Genomic DNA, 17,850 nt, shown 5'->3' on the forward strand with positions numbered 1-17,850 from the left:
CTGCCTCTAGTTTTCTATATGACGACCCGATTTTGGATGAGCTAGATCGTTGCTCCAGATTTTCGTTTACCAGGAATAAACCTTTCGTGTAAATATTGTCTCGAACTGGGTTATTGTATTATTTATAGCATCAATATCCAGTGCAACTTTCATCTATGACATTGTCTTCGGGTTCACCTTGGGAAACGGAATAACTTAGAGGGAACGGTTATTATTGAATTCAATGGGAATGTTCTGGATGGAATCAGACTAGAAAATTTAAAGGAAACGACTACTTCGGTTGGATAGAAAGTGTGCTGTTATTTTTCGTGAAACAGGAAAAAATTGGGAATATAGATTAGAGAGATGTTCTGTATCGTGATCTTATTAGTTGAAAACTATTTCAATTCTGCACTTAGAAGCTCGACGTATCTTGAAATAAAACCAAAGTAGGGGAAAGGTGTCTAAAACGATCCCTCGGGGTAAAATGATTTCTGGCTGCCGTGTGAATGAAAAATTAAAAATTACTGCAATTTATCTAAAATAAGGTCTTTTTCAATGTTATGTAACTTTTGTCATAAACGGTTTAACGTGACAGCTGCTTCTTGCGCGGATTTAACCAAAATTCAATAATAAGTTAATAAAATTTCGTTACCTAATGTAATACGTTGATGTTATATTCAACCACTGAATGTGAGTTGGGTATTTGGGGTCATACAATGCCCACCCTTCATTCTATTCTCTTTCACCTTCACAAACAATCTCGGCCTACGGTTCCGATAAGGTCCTACCTTTCGATTTTGATGAAACTTGGTAAAATTATCTGAAATAGTCATAGTAGTACATAAAGGTTTCTTATGGGCGTTCGAAGGTCCATCGAAACCCGGCCTACTACACACTTGTTAGAGTCGGTCGTGGCTGGGGCTCGATGCGGTAGCCGGTCGCGGTTTTGTTCTCACGACGATCGTTTACACGGGCCGGCGTTGCGCTGCCGAGATGTGCGGCCGTGACGCAAAAGTTCGTGTTGGGGTATCTAAATAGGCCGCGGCGGTGACGGCCCCGAGTCGAGAGACACACTGGGGGTTTAGACCTATATTTAAACGGGCGGCACGCCGCGTATCTTAAGCGCGCGTTCATTAATGCACTTAACGTGCGTACGCGCCCGTTTAACCTTACGCCTGTTTACGGTCCTCGTCGGCCTGGACGATTTGTAACCTACAACACACTAAGAGACACATATTTCTGCCTTTTAGCCTCTCTCTCCCTCTCTCTCTCTCTCTCTCTCTCTCTCTCTCTCTCTCTCTCTCTCTCCTAGTACACGGCCCTCGTGGTTGGCCTTGATTTAAGGGGAGGAGCCTGGTGTAAACAGCTAAACACGAACGAATGTTTAATTTATTCCGAAGAAAGTGTTAAACCAATCTCTTTGAAACTTTGAGATTAGTTTATTGTACGAGTAATCTGAATACACACATTTTTATTTTCACGATAAATTTGTAAGTATTACAGTTGTAAGGACTTACGTGCAGCCTGTACGCAAAAAAGGTGTTCCATGCCGGGGAATGTAACGAACAAAATATTGTACCCACATATTCTTTAACATCTTCACGCTGATGAGATAGCTGACGCGAACCGGCGAGTGTTTCGTCCTTGCAATACCTAAGCAGCGCGCGCGCACCTGCAGTTTACGGTTTTTACGATGTCACGCCGTTACGGGAGAGTGTGTGGACGACGATAAGACTTTTATGTTTCGTAAAACAGACGCGATACCGTTGTTAATGACACACAGACCGACGTGAATGGAGGAGACGAAAAAAGTGCTCGAAGGACGGCTTTTAAACCTTCTGATACGATCCGAGGGGGGCCGTAGGTATGTAATCCGGTGCAGAGTTTGAAAGCTTTCTAGGTTCGAGGTGTGCAGTGAACTGGACATGGCTTTTGTGGACGTAGAGAACAGTCGCTTCTCGTCAGACGTAGCTGGATTAATTCGACGAGGAATCGGGTCCTCGTCAAACATCGATTGCACTATCTAGATTACAGAGAACACGTTTCATCCACGTTCTCTTTCTTCTTTTTTTTTTTTTTTTTTTTTTTTTCGTTTTTTAATCCCGACGATCGCGGCTTCCTGAAATCAACACGCGCGATTAAGAGTCTAATATTTCATTTCCTGAAAGCAACACGCGAGAGATTAGGAGTTTAATAATCCATTTCCTGCGGGTGGGCTCGTTTTACCGAATCGCTCGGCGTGTCCGGTTGACAATAGCCGAGCGAAGCGTTTCGATTGAAACACGATCGGGCGTGGCGGGCGGAATGTTCGTTCCGCGACGAAATGCAATTTTTTCGCCTAGGTTCGCGAGAAAGTCGGTTTTCATATCGACGTATCACGCGTGCTTGCAATGGAGGAACGGAAACGGAAAGGAACACGGAGTCAAAGACACGGCCGTGGACGGTCACATGGGTCGAATCCAACGATTATCTACGCGATCCTTCGTGACATTTGTTTCTCCTTCTTTTCCGCAGTTTAAGAATTGTTTCTCTGTTTACCTATTCTGTTTTGATTATAGGGTTCTTCTTTATCTAAATTTTGTTAATTTGCTCTTTTTTAGGGTCACTTTGCCATTAGGCATCTGCCTAATGTTTCCGTCCCTCTCACGAGGAGGCGGACCCGCTACTTCTAGCTAAATTGTTCTTTAGTTTCGTATTTTTCTGTTGTTATATGCGATGATTTGCTTTAATTTAATTAATAATGTTTTTTCAGGTGATTCATTTGTCCAGGATGCAGTGTTTCTGATAAGTATTTTATATACATATACTTGCTTGTTTTTTTTTTAAATTTTGACTAATAATTTTTTTCTTAAGCTGACTTTCCATTCACGATGATTGTATCGATTGGCATTTGAATTTTGTATCACGCGGTCATTGATGGCCGACGTAGCAGTGAGTATTTCTGTTAAAAATTCAACCACTGGCGCGACAAAGTCGCATTTCCTAATTGAGAGGGCAAAAGCAGCTGTAATGGAAACGCGCCTTTATGCGTTAGATCATCTCGAAGGTAATACACGTTTTTCTACGGTATGTATGTTAGGCGACGTTAATAATTACATGTGTATTGATAGTCAGAAGATGATAAGAATCGATGGAAAACACAGATTGTACCGGTGCCGCCGACTGTGTTTATCGCAAAGTAGAAACGGTGACTGACGGACAGACACATCGTGCGGTGAATAATAATCTAAATGCTCGTCGTTTTACGCACGATGAATTATTAAGTTCGTTTTTCTCGAAGACGAAATATACGGAAACTTTTCATTGCAGATTCTTTACTTGTTTTTTTTTTTTACTATAAAATCATATTGTCTTAGGGCGTGGCACATTTACAATGAGACACATTGTGTAAAAGATGTGTTTATTTACACATTTTCACCGGAATGTCTTCGAATCCGGTAACCATTTAAAGAGATCGTTCCAGATCAAGGTCACGAGTTCGTTTTCGGTAAAAATAAATTCGAAGGACACCTTCGCGTATTCTTTAATGGAACCGCATGCCGTATTCAGATTGTCCGATAGCTTCTAGGCTGACGAATCCACTCGTATAAAATGGCAGACACATTCATGGTCGTTCAAGGTACAGTTTCAGCGTATGATACCTCCTTCGAGTAAGCAGCTATCTTATAGCAAATTGTGTACTCATTGGAATTAAGTACTCCATGACGTGTACAAGAATTAACAATAATTTACATCTACTAATGCTTTGTACGCGTTGTATGCACAGTGATACAACCTAATAGAAACTTATAACATCAACGGAAACATATCGTGTCGTATCACTGGCAGATGTCCACTGCAAGTAGAAACAATGAGTAACGAACAGACACGGCAACTCAAATACCTATTTAATAACTTTGCACCTCTAATTCCCTTCCCTATAATATGATTTTTTACGATTTTCGAATCAACTCTTATAGAATCAATGGTGTCGTTTTTTTTAACAAAATCGATTCTCATGATTCGATTCGAAAATCGTCGCCGTAAGGGGCAAAGGGGGTGAGTGGAGGGAGGGAAGAGCAGGGCGACTTAGGTGACCGGCAGGAAGGTGGATTTTCCGCGAAAAACGAGGGGACGCACGTCGCTTGCGAGGTCATCATTCCCATCGCTAACGCACACACACTTACGCGAACACGCAGCCACGTGCGTTGCGCGTATAGACGGGCCGCGAGGACACAACCTGCAGATGCATGAATGACTCGAAATGACGTGTGTTCATTGAGCGCGGCTTGGCGTGCCGACTTGGTGCTCTCGGTTGCTCCCAGCAAGGACACGACATATTTTCTGGCTCGCCGTAGGAAAAGATTCGAACCGACCGATCCCGACTGGGCTTATTCTTTTTTTTTCACCTGAAACGTGGTCTTCGGAAACCGACAACCTGTGAGGAACGCGTAGTTTTTAAACGTAGACAACTCTACCTGATTCCTTTACTCAACCTTTACGAACTGTTTAGGGTCAATACGAACGGATTAATGTAATTTAATTTAATTCGTACAGCGGAAAACTCTTTTTTACGATATGCGATTAAAACGTTCCGGCACACTGATACAAGAAATCATCGAATGGCGTTTAGGTGAACTGTAACATAAGAATAAAAATAAAATAAATTTTCACGTACCCCCTCCATGCAGCCAGACATTCCAATCTAGTCTACCCTACTTTCTACACATCCGGGTACAACCAGACAGATACAATAACCAGAATATGTAATATAGCCAACAAATTTAATAACAAAATTGAATTTTTCTCAGAAACATTAGATAAAGTAAAAACTTCCATCTACCGGATATTGCGAAAGTAACACGTATATTTATATGTAAACTACTACAAATAGTGTTATACGATGCTTTTTTTCTTGTTAAAATTTTGTATAAAATGGGTCTTCCCGTTAATGGCAATAAATTAAATTAAATTAAAAATAAAATAGATATTGTTATACGCGTCCGCGGAGGGATAATTAATACAGCCGGTTTTCGTTTTCATCCGTAATCCGTTCTTCACTCGCTCTACTTGTCGAATCTAAAATTTCTCTCTACACTCCCCGTTCTCTCTTCTTATATCCATTCACTCTCTCACTCACTCTCTTGTTACGACCTATTTCCGCTCAGCACTCATGCGCGCCAAATTCAAATTCGTCTTTGAAATGAATCGTTTGTAGTCGTGGGTTGAAAATTGTGTAGATAAATTGTGGACAAACAGTTCGCGCGTGTTACTGTCCTGATATTGACGGTTACATTTCGATTTGACAATTTATATGTAATTCAGTCACATTTTCGTGTTAACTTTAACGGTGATTCGATGTTGTTTTGAGCTCAATGAATACATCTATGAAGTAATTAAGACTCTGGGATGTTTATGGAAATATACGGGTCGTTTGTTTTGAAACTGGTGGTAAGCAGATTCTTTTCCTGTCTGTTTATTTCTAATTTACTTGTCTTTATTTACTTCAATTTTCAAATTTCATCGCTTTCAAAATAAACGGTTTGTATAACTTTCTCTTCTCTTAAATTTGCACGGACCGCGATCAAACAGAAATTTCATTACTCTTGCAAGGATTCCTTCGGATACCGAATTATTCGTGTACCCAGTTACACTCGATTGAACTCTTTACTATACCAAACTTTGGAAATGTTTATCTAGTTAATATAATTATTTGAATCTTTACACGAGGATTGAATTATCGCATCGGTGTTCAAACAAGGAAAGGAAAAATCATATTTATCAATGTCATTTACCTTCTTCAAGTTTCGTAACGACTGATTATCCTAATGACGTTGACTACTGTAACATGTCGCGTATCGTCTTCTTGCACTAATAAATTCATCTTGCACAGTTTTTTTTCCAACGTGATCGTCTGCGCATTTAAATACGTCGCAATCGTAGATAAACACTCTTGCGCCAACTGTCCACGTGTGTGTCACTTGCTTCCTGTTTGTCTTCTTTATTCGCACCTTATATGTTCTTTGACGTTCCAGGAAAATAAAGGAAATCGAGCAATGTTCGTTCACGTTGCCAGATGAAACCGAATGTAAACAGGAAACACCAGTAAATACCATGAATATTAATCCTCTGACTGCGAACACTCCTCGATGTGTGTTAACCACGTCCACACGTCTTCGACTCTAACCATTGACTGACAAACGAACCACGGAACGCGTTTACCAATCATTGATTTCGATGTAATTTCGTGGAAACGTAACGGACAAAGTGAACTCTAGAGTCTAGACCTTCAATGGGTTACCAGCTGTTTAACAACAAAGACCTTGCTTTCTAGCGGTTCGCAGGTAACGCGCCAATTGCACAAGATGTTTTTGTCACTCAGCCCCTAGACCATAGTTTCCCAACTTTTTTTGGCTCACCGCCCCCTTTTCAAAATTTTCTTTGTTCAACCTCCTTCGGGTAAACTATTTCTATTATCAAAATTTCCAAATGTAGTAGTGCGTGTAATCTTAGAATCTAAAAAAGTTAAATTGAAAATGAAATAACTATAATGCCCTCTCAGATCTCCGGAGCGCCCACTTTGGCTATAATGGTATATCTATCATTGGATTACGTGTGATCGATAAAGACAGGTGCCTGATTCGACGCAATCAGACCGTACGGTAACTTCTAACGTGAATCAAATTTTTACGACATCCAACACACCGTGTTCTACGGAAAAAGATTATTAAAAAATTATAATCGAACGTTATAGAACAAATTTAAAAGAATGATAGCGATAACGTACACAATTTGTTCGTATCATCGGTTCGTTCCAACCCTTTGGCAGCTGGACACGGCGGGTATCGATGACTCCGGGGAGGGCAGTGGTATCGGGTCGAGTGGGTAGAAGGGGGAATCGTTAAACCGAGGAGTACGGTCGGGAGGAGGAGAACGGAGGAAATGAGCCACACACACATACATGCACACACGTTCCACCACGTCGGTAGGCCGTGTATTAAATACGTGTGCAGCGAGGCGACTGCGTCGGTAAATCGATTAAAACAACTTACATAAGTGAAACTGGAGGGGGGTAGAGTAGGAGACTAAAGTCGAAGACACGTTAAATTCGATGGAAAAAAAAAGGGGGCTCGACACCAGGGAACGGAAGAGACGAGAAACATCGACCGCCCCGATGCACTTCCGGTCGAGTACGCGCGCGCTCGTTCGCGAAACGACGACGTCGGCGCACAGAGCCTCGTTTCGAGCCCCCCGGTCGCTAATTATATTTCAAATTTACCGATCTGCTTCTGCCCGGGAGAAGGAAGCGGAACAGTTATACCTACCATTAAAAAGTTAATGAGACATGGTATCTCACCGGGGAATTTTAAGTATTCCGGATTCGGCGGTCGTACTTCGCTTGCCTTCCGGTATTCCAGGCGGCTCGCGACCGAACGCTCGTTCCACGTACCGGGTGCTCTCGGAAACATGGAGGAGATTGTTGTAATTTCTGCCTGCTGTAAAATAAATAAAGGGTGTCTCAGCAAGAACTTGAATTTTAAATAAATTAAAATATCGGTTAAATGGCCACTCGGCTAAACTTGACTTCGAACGAATCCGAAAGTGTATACAATTGGAACACGAAGGAAAATCTGAAAACGATTATTCGCGATGAATGATCGATAACATGCAACCGCCGAGTATGTATATCGATAATTCGCGAGGAATCGTCGACCGTGCCAGTTATTTCCTCCGGGAGCCTCGTGACACTCTCCGCGTGGCGAAAACAAAAACAGGAAGAAGGTTACGCTGATACACCCGAGTGTCTGCTGGTCAATCGTTCTTTTCTTGTGAAACTTGTAGTCTTTATTTTTTATCGCGATTATTCGCTCGATTATCTTATACAAAGTGAGTACATATACAAAACACATTTCGAGGCTCTCATGTATGTATACATATATGTATATAATATATTCATTTCCCATTTCTCTCTCTCTAATTAATGCAATATAGAATTCTATCTTTTTCAGTATCTTTCTCTCTAATAACATTCTCTCACTCTACCTATCTCACATTATCTTTTTTTTTTTTTTTTCGTTCATTCACTCGCTATCCTCCTCCAGTTCGAGTATCTACACCCATTTCCATTTCTCTCCCTCTCTCTCGATCGGGTTCCCGAACAACGAAACCGGAAACATGTCGGAATTATGCGGGACGCACACACACACACACAAACGCTTCTGGTTCCATGAACCGATCCTGAACCGAGCGTCGACGCTGGAACGAGTTTATCCGTCATGTGGGCCCGATATTACACACCTCTCGTTTTTTTTTTTTCGTCAGATTAAATTCGTCGTCACGATCACACCGTCGTTTTCACGATTTTCCATCTGGTCATCTGACCATCCAAATGAACTCGATGAAACTCTAGAGAGAAAGAGAGAGAGAGAGAGAAACACCTGCGATCTAGGACAGACGATAACGCAGGTGTCGGGAGGTTCGTCCCGGCTTCCCAAGATTGAGAACTGGCTCGACTATGCGTTCTTTGTATATTGCACGAAAGTTCGTTAGAGAGGCCTCTCTCTCTGTACATACACGTGTCGCCTCTGATTGCACTAGAGTTGTGCCAACATGATTATTGAAACGTTTTGGTACCAGAGCATGTGATTCTGCTTTTCGGTACTGTAACCTCTGGGAAGAAGTGAATTTTTGTAATCGTGAAACGTTTGCTCGAATTTCTGCAACTTGGGGAACGGCTGCGTTGGGTAATGAACCCTCGAGCAGCCGATGCCTGGGATCTATTCTGACGTTGGTTTTCAAGAGCATCGTATAAACTCGACAAATTATCGTAACTGATTCAAGCTACTGCTTGATTATACAGGGTGATACACAAAAAGCATTCATAAAACTTGTAGGATAGTACTCGCCAAACGTTGGAAAAGAGTCCTCGCCGGAAGATTAATATTTTTAAGTTTATAAAAAATTTTTGGTTTCTTCGGAAATTTCATGCAACGTTCCAATGTACAGATATTTGTTTGACAACACATTTTCTAAGATTAAGGATTTATCATTAAAAACATTTACCTTCCGAAGGTTGACAAACGCATAAAAGTGAATGCAACACTAATCGATCTCTGTATCACGAAACTGTACATATATGTGTATATATACTTTCCATAAAAATGCGTGCTTACGCAAACAGCGTAGTGAGCAAAGACAATTCGATGATGCGAGACGACCAATGGAAAAATAAGTAGTTGGAACTTCCAAAACAGAATCTAAACGACAATAAGTCTAAGGTTTCCTTGCGGAGCAAACGAAGAAATTGTAATAAAAATTTCAATGTACAATAACTAGACTGCGGATTTTATGCATTTACAGCCTATAGGGCTCTGTGAAATACAATAAAAAACGGAACTTTCATCGGATCCAACGAGTTTTCTATTTTATTCTCCCAATAAATTTCTACTATTCCTCCTGTCTTTATAAGTTACTTTAGAAACTTTTATTTTGCATAAAAATCCACAGTCTAATGATAACAACAATTCGGTGTATAGGGCCTGCAACCGTACAGAACTGACGCTGGAAGAAGAAGCTGGTAGAAAAGGTCGGAGAAGCAGAGACTGACTATGGGGAAACTTTCCGTTGTACGACTTCTGTAACTGTGAATCCAGTGTTTCGTAAAACAATAGAAGAGATGTATAAACCGACAGGGGGAGAAAGGAAGAGGCAGAGCTGCGAGATGGACCCTTTGTTTTCCCACCTCTTCCTTGAGTAGATGCGATAAATCCACCAATTGTGCTTGGCCAAACTACGCACAATGCTCTATACTTTCATCGAATATGAACAATTTTGTTAACCTTTTTCCTTCTGAAGGCCGTATACACGTTGTCCGAAAATAGCTTCGACTCCTGGAAATAGGGGTTCCTGGGATGATTTGTAACAACTTCTTCCTTAGCGGAAATGTTGTCCGAAGCTTTGTTAACGAGATATTAACGAAAAACCCCGACCAATCAGAGTGCGAGTTTGCCGGCCGAGCTTCCGCGATAGAGTCGGCTACGCGCTGTGATTGGCACCCAACGTTACCGCGGAAGCTCGGCCGGCAGACTCGCGCTCTGATTGGTCGGGGTTTTTCGTTAATATCTCGTTAACAAAGCCTCGGACAACATTTCCGCTAAGGAAAAAGTTGTTTCAAATCATCCCAGGAATCCCTATTTTCGGGAGTCGAAGCCATTTTCGGACACCCTGTATACTGGACGAAACTCTTTGACTCGTCGACGGTTCGTTCGTCGGGATCGGTAATGGCCTAAAAAACTCGGAAACAGTTAAGCACTTTCTCTCTGTTCAACGTTTCGCGGCTCTCGGTCCAAGTTAATTTACCGCGATCGCCGGCAACTAATTTCCATTTCTCGCCGCTAAGAAAATCGTTACGAGGCTCGATCTTCCTTTTGACTTCCTGGCTGGCTGCCTCGAAACTCATCTCGATCCTAGATACAACGGACGCAACAATTGTCAGGGCGGTCTACTCTATTTTCAGCCGGTTGTTCCTTCAGCCATGTCTCTCCTATTTTGCTATAGCTACCTGTAGACGCGTCACCTTGCGACTAGGAGATAGGACTAACGATTATCATTTCATTGCACACGCGTTTCACACGTTCGCTACAGGGGGGCGTTGTACAGTCAGTCGCGACAATCACAATTATGCAGGTTTTATACAGGGTGATTAATAAATGTACGTTAAAGTTCAGGTGGTAAATCTACACATTAATATAAATACGAAAACGTCGTATGAACATATTGTCTGTAAACCCTAGTTTTCGAGTTTTTTTTGTAGAATGTGCACATTCGTCCACTTGCGTTGAATACATAATAGTTTTTAAATGGCTCCAAAAGTCTAATGAGTTGAGATTGTGTGCACTTAAGGAATACTTTCTTTTAATCGTCCATATCTCGAAAACTAAGGTATACAAGGCGTGTGTTCATAAGACGGTTTTTTTTATTTATATTAGTACGTAGATTTATCTCCTGAAGTGTTTGAGATGAATTTATGAATCACCCTGTATAACGGATGGAGTTTACTTATGCTATTGTAACGTCATCGTGGCGCAGTGTTCGGGGAGCCAAACAGGACACCTCTCTGCGTCACATTTTTGTGCAGTTTATAAAAAGGTGGTGTGAAATAAAAAAATAATTGTCAAATAAGTATTGATACCGAGTGAACATTGTTCGATGTCGTTTTAGGATGTGTGATCGGTTGAGATCCACTGGAAATCGCGATATTATGACAAGAGCATGAATTTACCTGTGTGGGTTCGTTAAGACGTCAATGGGAACTGCGATTAAAAGTATAGGCCCTAAAACCGATGTCGTAAATTCAAGCCTTAAGGGGGAAATACCGTATAGAAGTAATACCTTGAATGTCAAACTGCAAAAGTTATCAGTGAATTGATATTAAAAATTTCCAGCTTACAGTCTCGTTTATGGAAAACTGTTACGATATGATGTCCCCGTGACCTTTTGTTCGTTAACAGTTACCTTACTAGTAAAAGTTTGCCTGCAATTTTCAAATTTTCCAATTATGATGTTAGGAACAACATGCAAACTTTGACTCACGACCGATTTCACGACTTAGTATCGGTTCTGGGACCTATACGTGAGGGACTGTTCTGGACCGAAGATTCTTGCTCGTGCAGTTCTCCCAAGTGACAGAGATTATGTACATATAAAAAAAAAAAAAAAATAATTCGTCGGTGGTGTACCGGCGTTGTTGATCGACGTGGAAGAATGACCAGACTAGATACCGTCCCATCGGGCGTGTCGGCGAGACAACAGCTAACGCAACTTTCGGCTGTCTCGATTCTTAGTTTCTGATTCTTTCTAATTCGCTGCCCCTTTCTGTGTCGATAGCTGCTGGCATTAAATTTACAGCGGATTGAAATGGTCCACGCTGACTGCGCGCCTGCGGTCCCGAGTAGCGCGCAGTTAACGCGACTTTATTGTATTCGAAAGAACTTGAACTTTCCGCCGGTTGTTGTCAACGATAAAAAAAGACTCAAGTATTTCAGATGTGAATCGTTGTTGTACCGTCCACTTGAACGTCGCTCGAGCTCTTTATCTCCTTTTTCACCTCTTGAATAGCTGTTTCGAGCCACGGAACATTAGTTCAGTTTTACGCCCCGAATGATTTCACGACCACGCTCTATCTCGGCGAGAACAATAATGTGGCTGCTCCCTTGTAGTTCCAGGAATTTGCGGAGAGATTACACATCGACAGTTACGCGGGCAGTTACTGTACTTTTATCGACTCTCTGACGCAGCTAAAATTCTCAGCGGGAAGAACGAATTCGTAGTCTGGAAAAATAAAATATTTACGCGTTCGCATAACACGGTTCTAGCGAAAATCCCCGGGGATGCTGTCGTTGCTCGAAGGATAATTCGATAAACTTTAACGAGAGCAAGAAAAACCGTGGGCCGTTGTGTCTTTCACGCCAACGCGAGACGTTATAGAACCGGTTCTAGTCTCCTGGACACACGTGAGAGGGCTGCGCGCTCGCAACACCGTGGAATCCGCGATTCCGTAACGCGAAAAGCTCGTTCCCGAGGGAACCCGACGAGACGATCGGACGAATCGGTCGAGTGAACGGTTGGACATTTAAAACTTTCAACACCGACTACGCCCATGGGGCGTCGAAGACAGACACCGTAGTAAGGCGTTGGATATTATTCTATGGGCACAGGAATCAGGTGGGCCGCCAGGATATTTCGTCGAGAAGAAATTGTCGTTGCTGGTCTTAGACGAATTATCAGACGTCAATAAAAATGTGGAACACTTTCACACGATGGATTCTGGAAAATGAAGAATAACAAAATTGCGGTCGAGGCTTCGTCTCCGAGATATTAATGGTTCATTTGTTATTTTATCGATAATTATGCATTTCTTTCTGCATAATCGTAACTTTCTGGATATTCTTGTAAATGCTTTTGTAAGCTTCTTCTTTTTTCGTTGTTTATTTTTGTAATTACGTATATAGTCCTGTAGAAGTTTTGTCAAACTTTCTGCATAGTTACTATATGTTTCTGTAAACTCTTGTATGTCTGTACGCATTTATTGTGTATGTGAACTTTTTGTTTACCCTCCCATAACCCGTTTATAAATAAATATTATTATTGAATACGTAAAATATGTCTGACTCTTTAATTGTTTCATGTGTTGGTGTAACTCATTCGACTGTATTCCATTCGAAATATGGTCAGACCATCGATTGATACCGTGTATAAGCTGGGAATCGACTGTTATAAGTACAGTAGCCATTCGTTTAACGTAGACCCGTTTATTGAATCTTGGGAACGCCCCTCGCTCGCACGTATTTCTCACACACGTGCGTGCGTACCCCAGTTTGTCGCCCAGATACACACGGTCTCGCGTTTAACTCGCATATTTACCATCACAGAGACTGTGGTGTATATGATATTGTTTTAATAAAATGTCTCAATGCTCAATAACTTTTGTGAATAAACTTTTTTGATATCTCTAAAAATAATAGTAAGGTGATCTAAAAGTGCATACATTCAGCCCACCCTATATTTAGTTAGCGTGTGATTGGCCCTCGTTTATTGCATCATTCCTGGAAATTTCGCCCTCTACAGTCCCAAAAGATGCAATAAACGAACGTCTACTGTAATCAATAACTCGAAAACGAAACCTCGAACGGAATTTCGTCATTCTTCATTTTCTTCTTAGTTTGGTATGTATGTAAAGTCCACCCTGTGAAAGCGTCCCACATTTTTATTAACACTCTGAGTAAGTGTTACCGATTACATCATTCACGATTCACCGATCTCTGACTTTCAACTCCGCTTTCTTCGATAACCCCGTCCACGAACACAGTAATAAAATTGTTTCTTCAAAACGCCGACTATCGTCCAGTGTGTTGTGGGGTATATCCTCACGGATCATCGTTGACCCAGTCGTCCCAATTTCGACGATCCGCACACTCCGAGAATGAAAATCACAGATCTGTGATTTTTCCCTTCGGCGAATAACCAACGCAACAATGATATCGCGCGACTAATGCGTATTTATACCGATTAACCCTCGAAGTACGGTGCCTGGGTCGTTTTTAATCGAAGTTTGTAACAGCTACATACCAATTTATAAATCGAATTTAAGGTTGGAGTTACTCGTATTAAATCATATTAAACGCCAGGCCTTCCAGAATGATTGGGTTCAAAAATATGTTCAAAAAGTCGGAAGCACAGGAGTCGAAACGGACCCAGGTACCACTGTTGTACGAACAATTAAAAAATGTCCGTCTTCCGAAGATTAAATAGAATTAACGATCAAGGCGTGCGTGTGCCTTCTCGATCCACCACGACGAACCAGGACCTTCCAGGACGAACGGATACGCATCGGCCCCAATTAACAGATGGAGGAACTGATCCATGCAGTCCATGATTCGGTTTTCTCGTTTTCGTTTCGCACAGACATACTAGACGCGGCACACAGTGGTCCAGGATGAAAATTTAAACAGCTCAAATTGGTTAAAAAGAAATTTCTGTTATCTTTCAAAAACCTCGCATCAGCTTATTAGTACCCATGAAAGATTTGTTCCATTTCATCATTGATCACCTGAAATTTCAGTTGAAAATAGAAAAGAAATTTCCTAAAAATTCAGACTGTCATGACGATACCGGAAACACTGTTACTGAAACTGTAAAAATCTGTTCATTGAACTACACTTCGATTTGAATAAAATTTATAAGTTTCACTTGTTGAGCTAAATAATCGTATGATCTGCTAAATTTTGATTCTGAAAATCCACTGTACGGCGTCTCGATCGAGTGGACTGTAACAATTTACACCAGGAGGGGGAAAAAAAACCACGATTTGTGCTGTTCCACGGCTTCCCAAACGATTGCCTAATTGTAATCTACGCATGGAACGTGCGACGTAAACCCCATGAGTCGTTTTCTCTCAAAAGGGGATCACAGGACGTTAGTAAGCGGCTAGACGGCGCACTGAGGGGGTTGCGTCTGCTGACTGACTTTTTTGTTTATGCGGTTATCAAAGAGACAACGACGGAGAGATCGAAAACAACCTTCGACGTATATATATATTACAAATCGAGTGAAGAAGGAACGACAACGATCGGTCACGGGGCCCGAGGGAACGCGGCGAGTTCGTCGATCGGATTGACCACGGGGCCGTGGTTCTGTCCCTCGATCGGTGGAGCCGTCGATGAATCCTCATGATCGCCACGCCCAACGGGTCCTAGAGTATTTGGAAGAGCTTCTTCAGTTCCACCATTAGCTGCCAGTCCGTTTTCACCAGATCGTCCCTGAAGTACTCCTTACACGCGTCTATGCTCTGTCTGCTGATCTGTAATCAGACGAGGAAAAAACCGATGTTAGATCGAGGATTCACGGGTTGCTGGTGCAGCTCCGTTAGCTGGAAGACTGTTTTTTTTAAAAATGAAATTTGGTGTAATATGAAAGAACGTTAACGCTGTGACTATTATCACGTCACAGGTATCTATATACAGGAAATCCTCGATAAGTGTTCGAAGGCTCCTCGGCACTAACAAGTGGAGAGGTCCTCAGATGTAACGGTGACTTTTTAATGAGGTTTATTACTGTGAACCTGGCAAATTTAAATCTATAGTATGAAATTCAGGAAAGTGGCAAAAGAGATAACTATTGGTGATAAAAATCTAGCTTTACTGTAGGTGTTTGTCTTGCATTCAATTTGTTAAAACATTACTACAAAATTAGGGTTAATTAGCCTATTCGAGATTTCTATCCACGTGAAAATTTAACCACATATCGCGCGTATGGCAATAACATGTCAGATTCGTAGGGTTTTGCCTGGGAGGAAAATCTCCCGAAGGCACAGAGGCGATTAATATAATATAATAATTTGTTAACGAGATAAATACCCTTTAGTTATAACAACGAGAGAAGGACGTACATAACAAAAAGAAAATTAAAGTAAATGATAAAATTATATTAATTATTGACGATGCGAAGAAACGAATTCTTCAATGCTGGCGGAGAGTGATTGACCATGTTAACAGAGTTACAGAATTCGTTGGCCAACCTCCAAGCACGATCAAAACAACCAAGTTGGCCATAATGAGTACTTTGAGTTTTGACATAAAATAGGCTATGATATCGAGAGCTTCGATATGGTACATAAAAATTTAGCAATTCCACAATCTCCGAGCAATTCACGTGACCAAGGAGAATCCCATTTACGGAAAGAAAAGAATAATTGTCAGCCCGCCAGCTCATGGTCAAAGAAGAGATCGAGGGCGTCTGTGAACGCATCATCGATCGTCCGCTTCTCTCGTCTACGAATAATTTCCTTGAATCGGTTTTCGCGAGGAGGACAGGCGCATGCTCGAGCGTGCGCGCGCGCGCGCACACACGGTCCATTCACTAACGTAACGCTTTACAACTGTTTCCGCCCCCACTCCCGGCCGGAAGTCCCGTTTCATTCATGGATCGGTCACAATGGTGGTTTTACGCGGCTATTGAGGACGCCTGCCTCCCGCCACGCCCCTGCTACTTCTCCCTCTCTCTCGCTCTATCTCTTTCCTTCTCGCTCCTTTCCTCCTACCCTTTTCCCTCTCTCTTTCTTGCACGCACAAGCCGCATACATACACACACATATTGCACATATACAGAGAGTTGCACCACACACACACACACACAGCTCTAATACCGTATGTGTATAATGCTTTGCTTCTAGTCTTTCTCTACTTCGATCTTTCTGGTTCTGTCCTTTGCTCTCTTATTCCCTCTATCTCTCTTTCTGCACGTAGTTCTCACTCTTATTCTCTATCTGCGCGCGATATTGCATGCTCAGCAAAGGGTCTTCTGCTCGTGGACGAACCTTCGCAAGCAGACGTTCGAAGCTCTGTGTGGTTGAGTATATACTAGGAATATTTGAGTGTGTGTCATTTCTCAAGATAAATAAAATTCTAAGAAGAAAGTTCCACGTATAAAAAATCCTACGGGTATATACACTTCGCATGCTTTATTCTTCGGGTGACGTGTTGATACTAGTATGTAGGTCGAATCTGTAGAAGTGGAATCTATACTGGAATCTACCGCAGAAATAATTCACAAGAAACACGTTGTTCTGGACGTCACTCTATTATTATGTCTTAAGGTTTTAAAACACTCAAGCTTTGTACATCACTTCTCTGCAGACAATTTATTCGAGCTTAAAGACTCGAGCGTTAAAGAACTTCGAGGGTTCGAGCTTTCAGGGTTTGAACGGCACGTCGAGCTGTTAATGTCAAGATCCGAAGCTCATTTTAACAACATCGACTGCCACAGTGAAAAAGGCTACACGTAGCCAGACATACTTTATTTTGTTTTTAAACTCATAAATAATTGACAATGTACGCGTTTCGTTATTACAGGCTGTTGGTCCCGTTTCAAATTATACTGCAATATTAAATATTACGCAAAAATTTTGTAACTGGGTAGGGAAGGGGGAGCTGCAAAATCCAATTTTTTCTTGTAGCGTGAGGCAAAAGCCACTTTTGTTCCGTCCAGGGGGGCTGACTACGCCCATGTATGGGGCGTTTAAGACTCTCCGAAAAGAAACACCGATCCCCACCGACGAACCATCGCCGAAAAGCATCTTCTAAACGTCCCCGAATATTCCCTCCGTGTCAATCTAAAATTAGCCGAAAGAACTCGCATTCATGTTCGAGACCTATCCAAATCTCACAGCCGCTTTTTTTCTCCCCCTTCCCTTCCCCACTGAACGAAAAACGGATCACCTTAAATAACTCGAGTCCCAGAAACGGGGCGTATTAATTCCTTTCTAAATGAAGCACATCCCGAAGGAACGCTCGCGTCTCGTTCAAGGGCCATAGACTCCTCCCCCCGCCCCCC

The 17,850-nt window shown here is 41.9% G+C and overlaps 2 protein-coding genes across 2 annotated transcripts in view; both read right to left on the reverse strand.

The window, feature by feature from the left end:
- LOC107185350 (protein sprouty homolog 3) overlaps positions 1 to 5,825 on the reverse strand; it is a 51,464-nt gene extending 45,639 nt beyond the window's left edge. The window contains exon 1 of the mRNA XM_015573017.1: positions 5,757 to 5,825. The gene's annotated coding sequence lies outside the window, so the exon portion shown is untranslated. The remainder of the gene's footprint in view (positions 1 to 5,756) is intronic.
- Positions 5,826 to 14,773: 8,948 nt separating this feature from the next.
- Positions 14,774 to 17,850, reverse strand: part of LOC107185291 (eukaryotic translation initiation factor 5B) — a 40,177-nt gene continuing 37,100 nt past the window's right edge. Inside the window, exon 16 of the mRNA XM_015572948.1 lies at positions 14,774 to 15,319. Within this exon, the coding sequence (XP_015428434.1) occupies positions 15,212 to 15,319 (108 nt within the window). The 3' untranslated portion in view covers positions 14,774 to 15,211. The remainder of the gene's footprint in view (positions 15,320 to 17,850) is intronic.

The sequence above is a fragment of the Dufourea novaeangliae genome, unplaced genomic scaffold (genome assembly GCF_001272555.1).
Source record: "Dufourea novaeangliae isolate 0120121106 unplaced genomic scaffold, ASM127255v1 scaffold60, whole genome shotgun sequence".
Lineage (NCBI taxonomy): Eukaryota > Metazoa > Arthropoda > Insecta > Hymenoptera > Halictidae > Dufourea > Dufourea novaeangliae.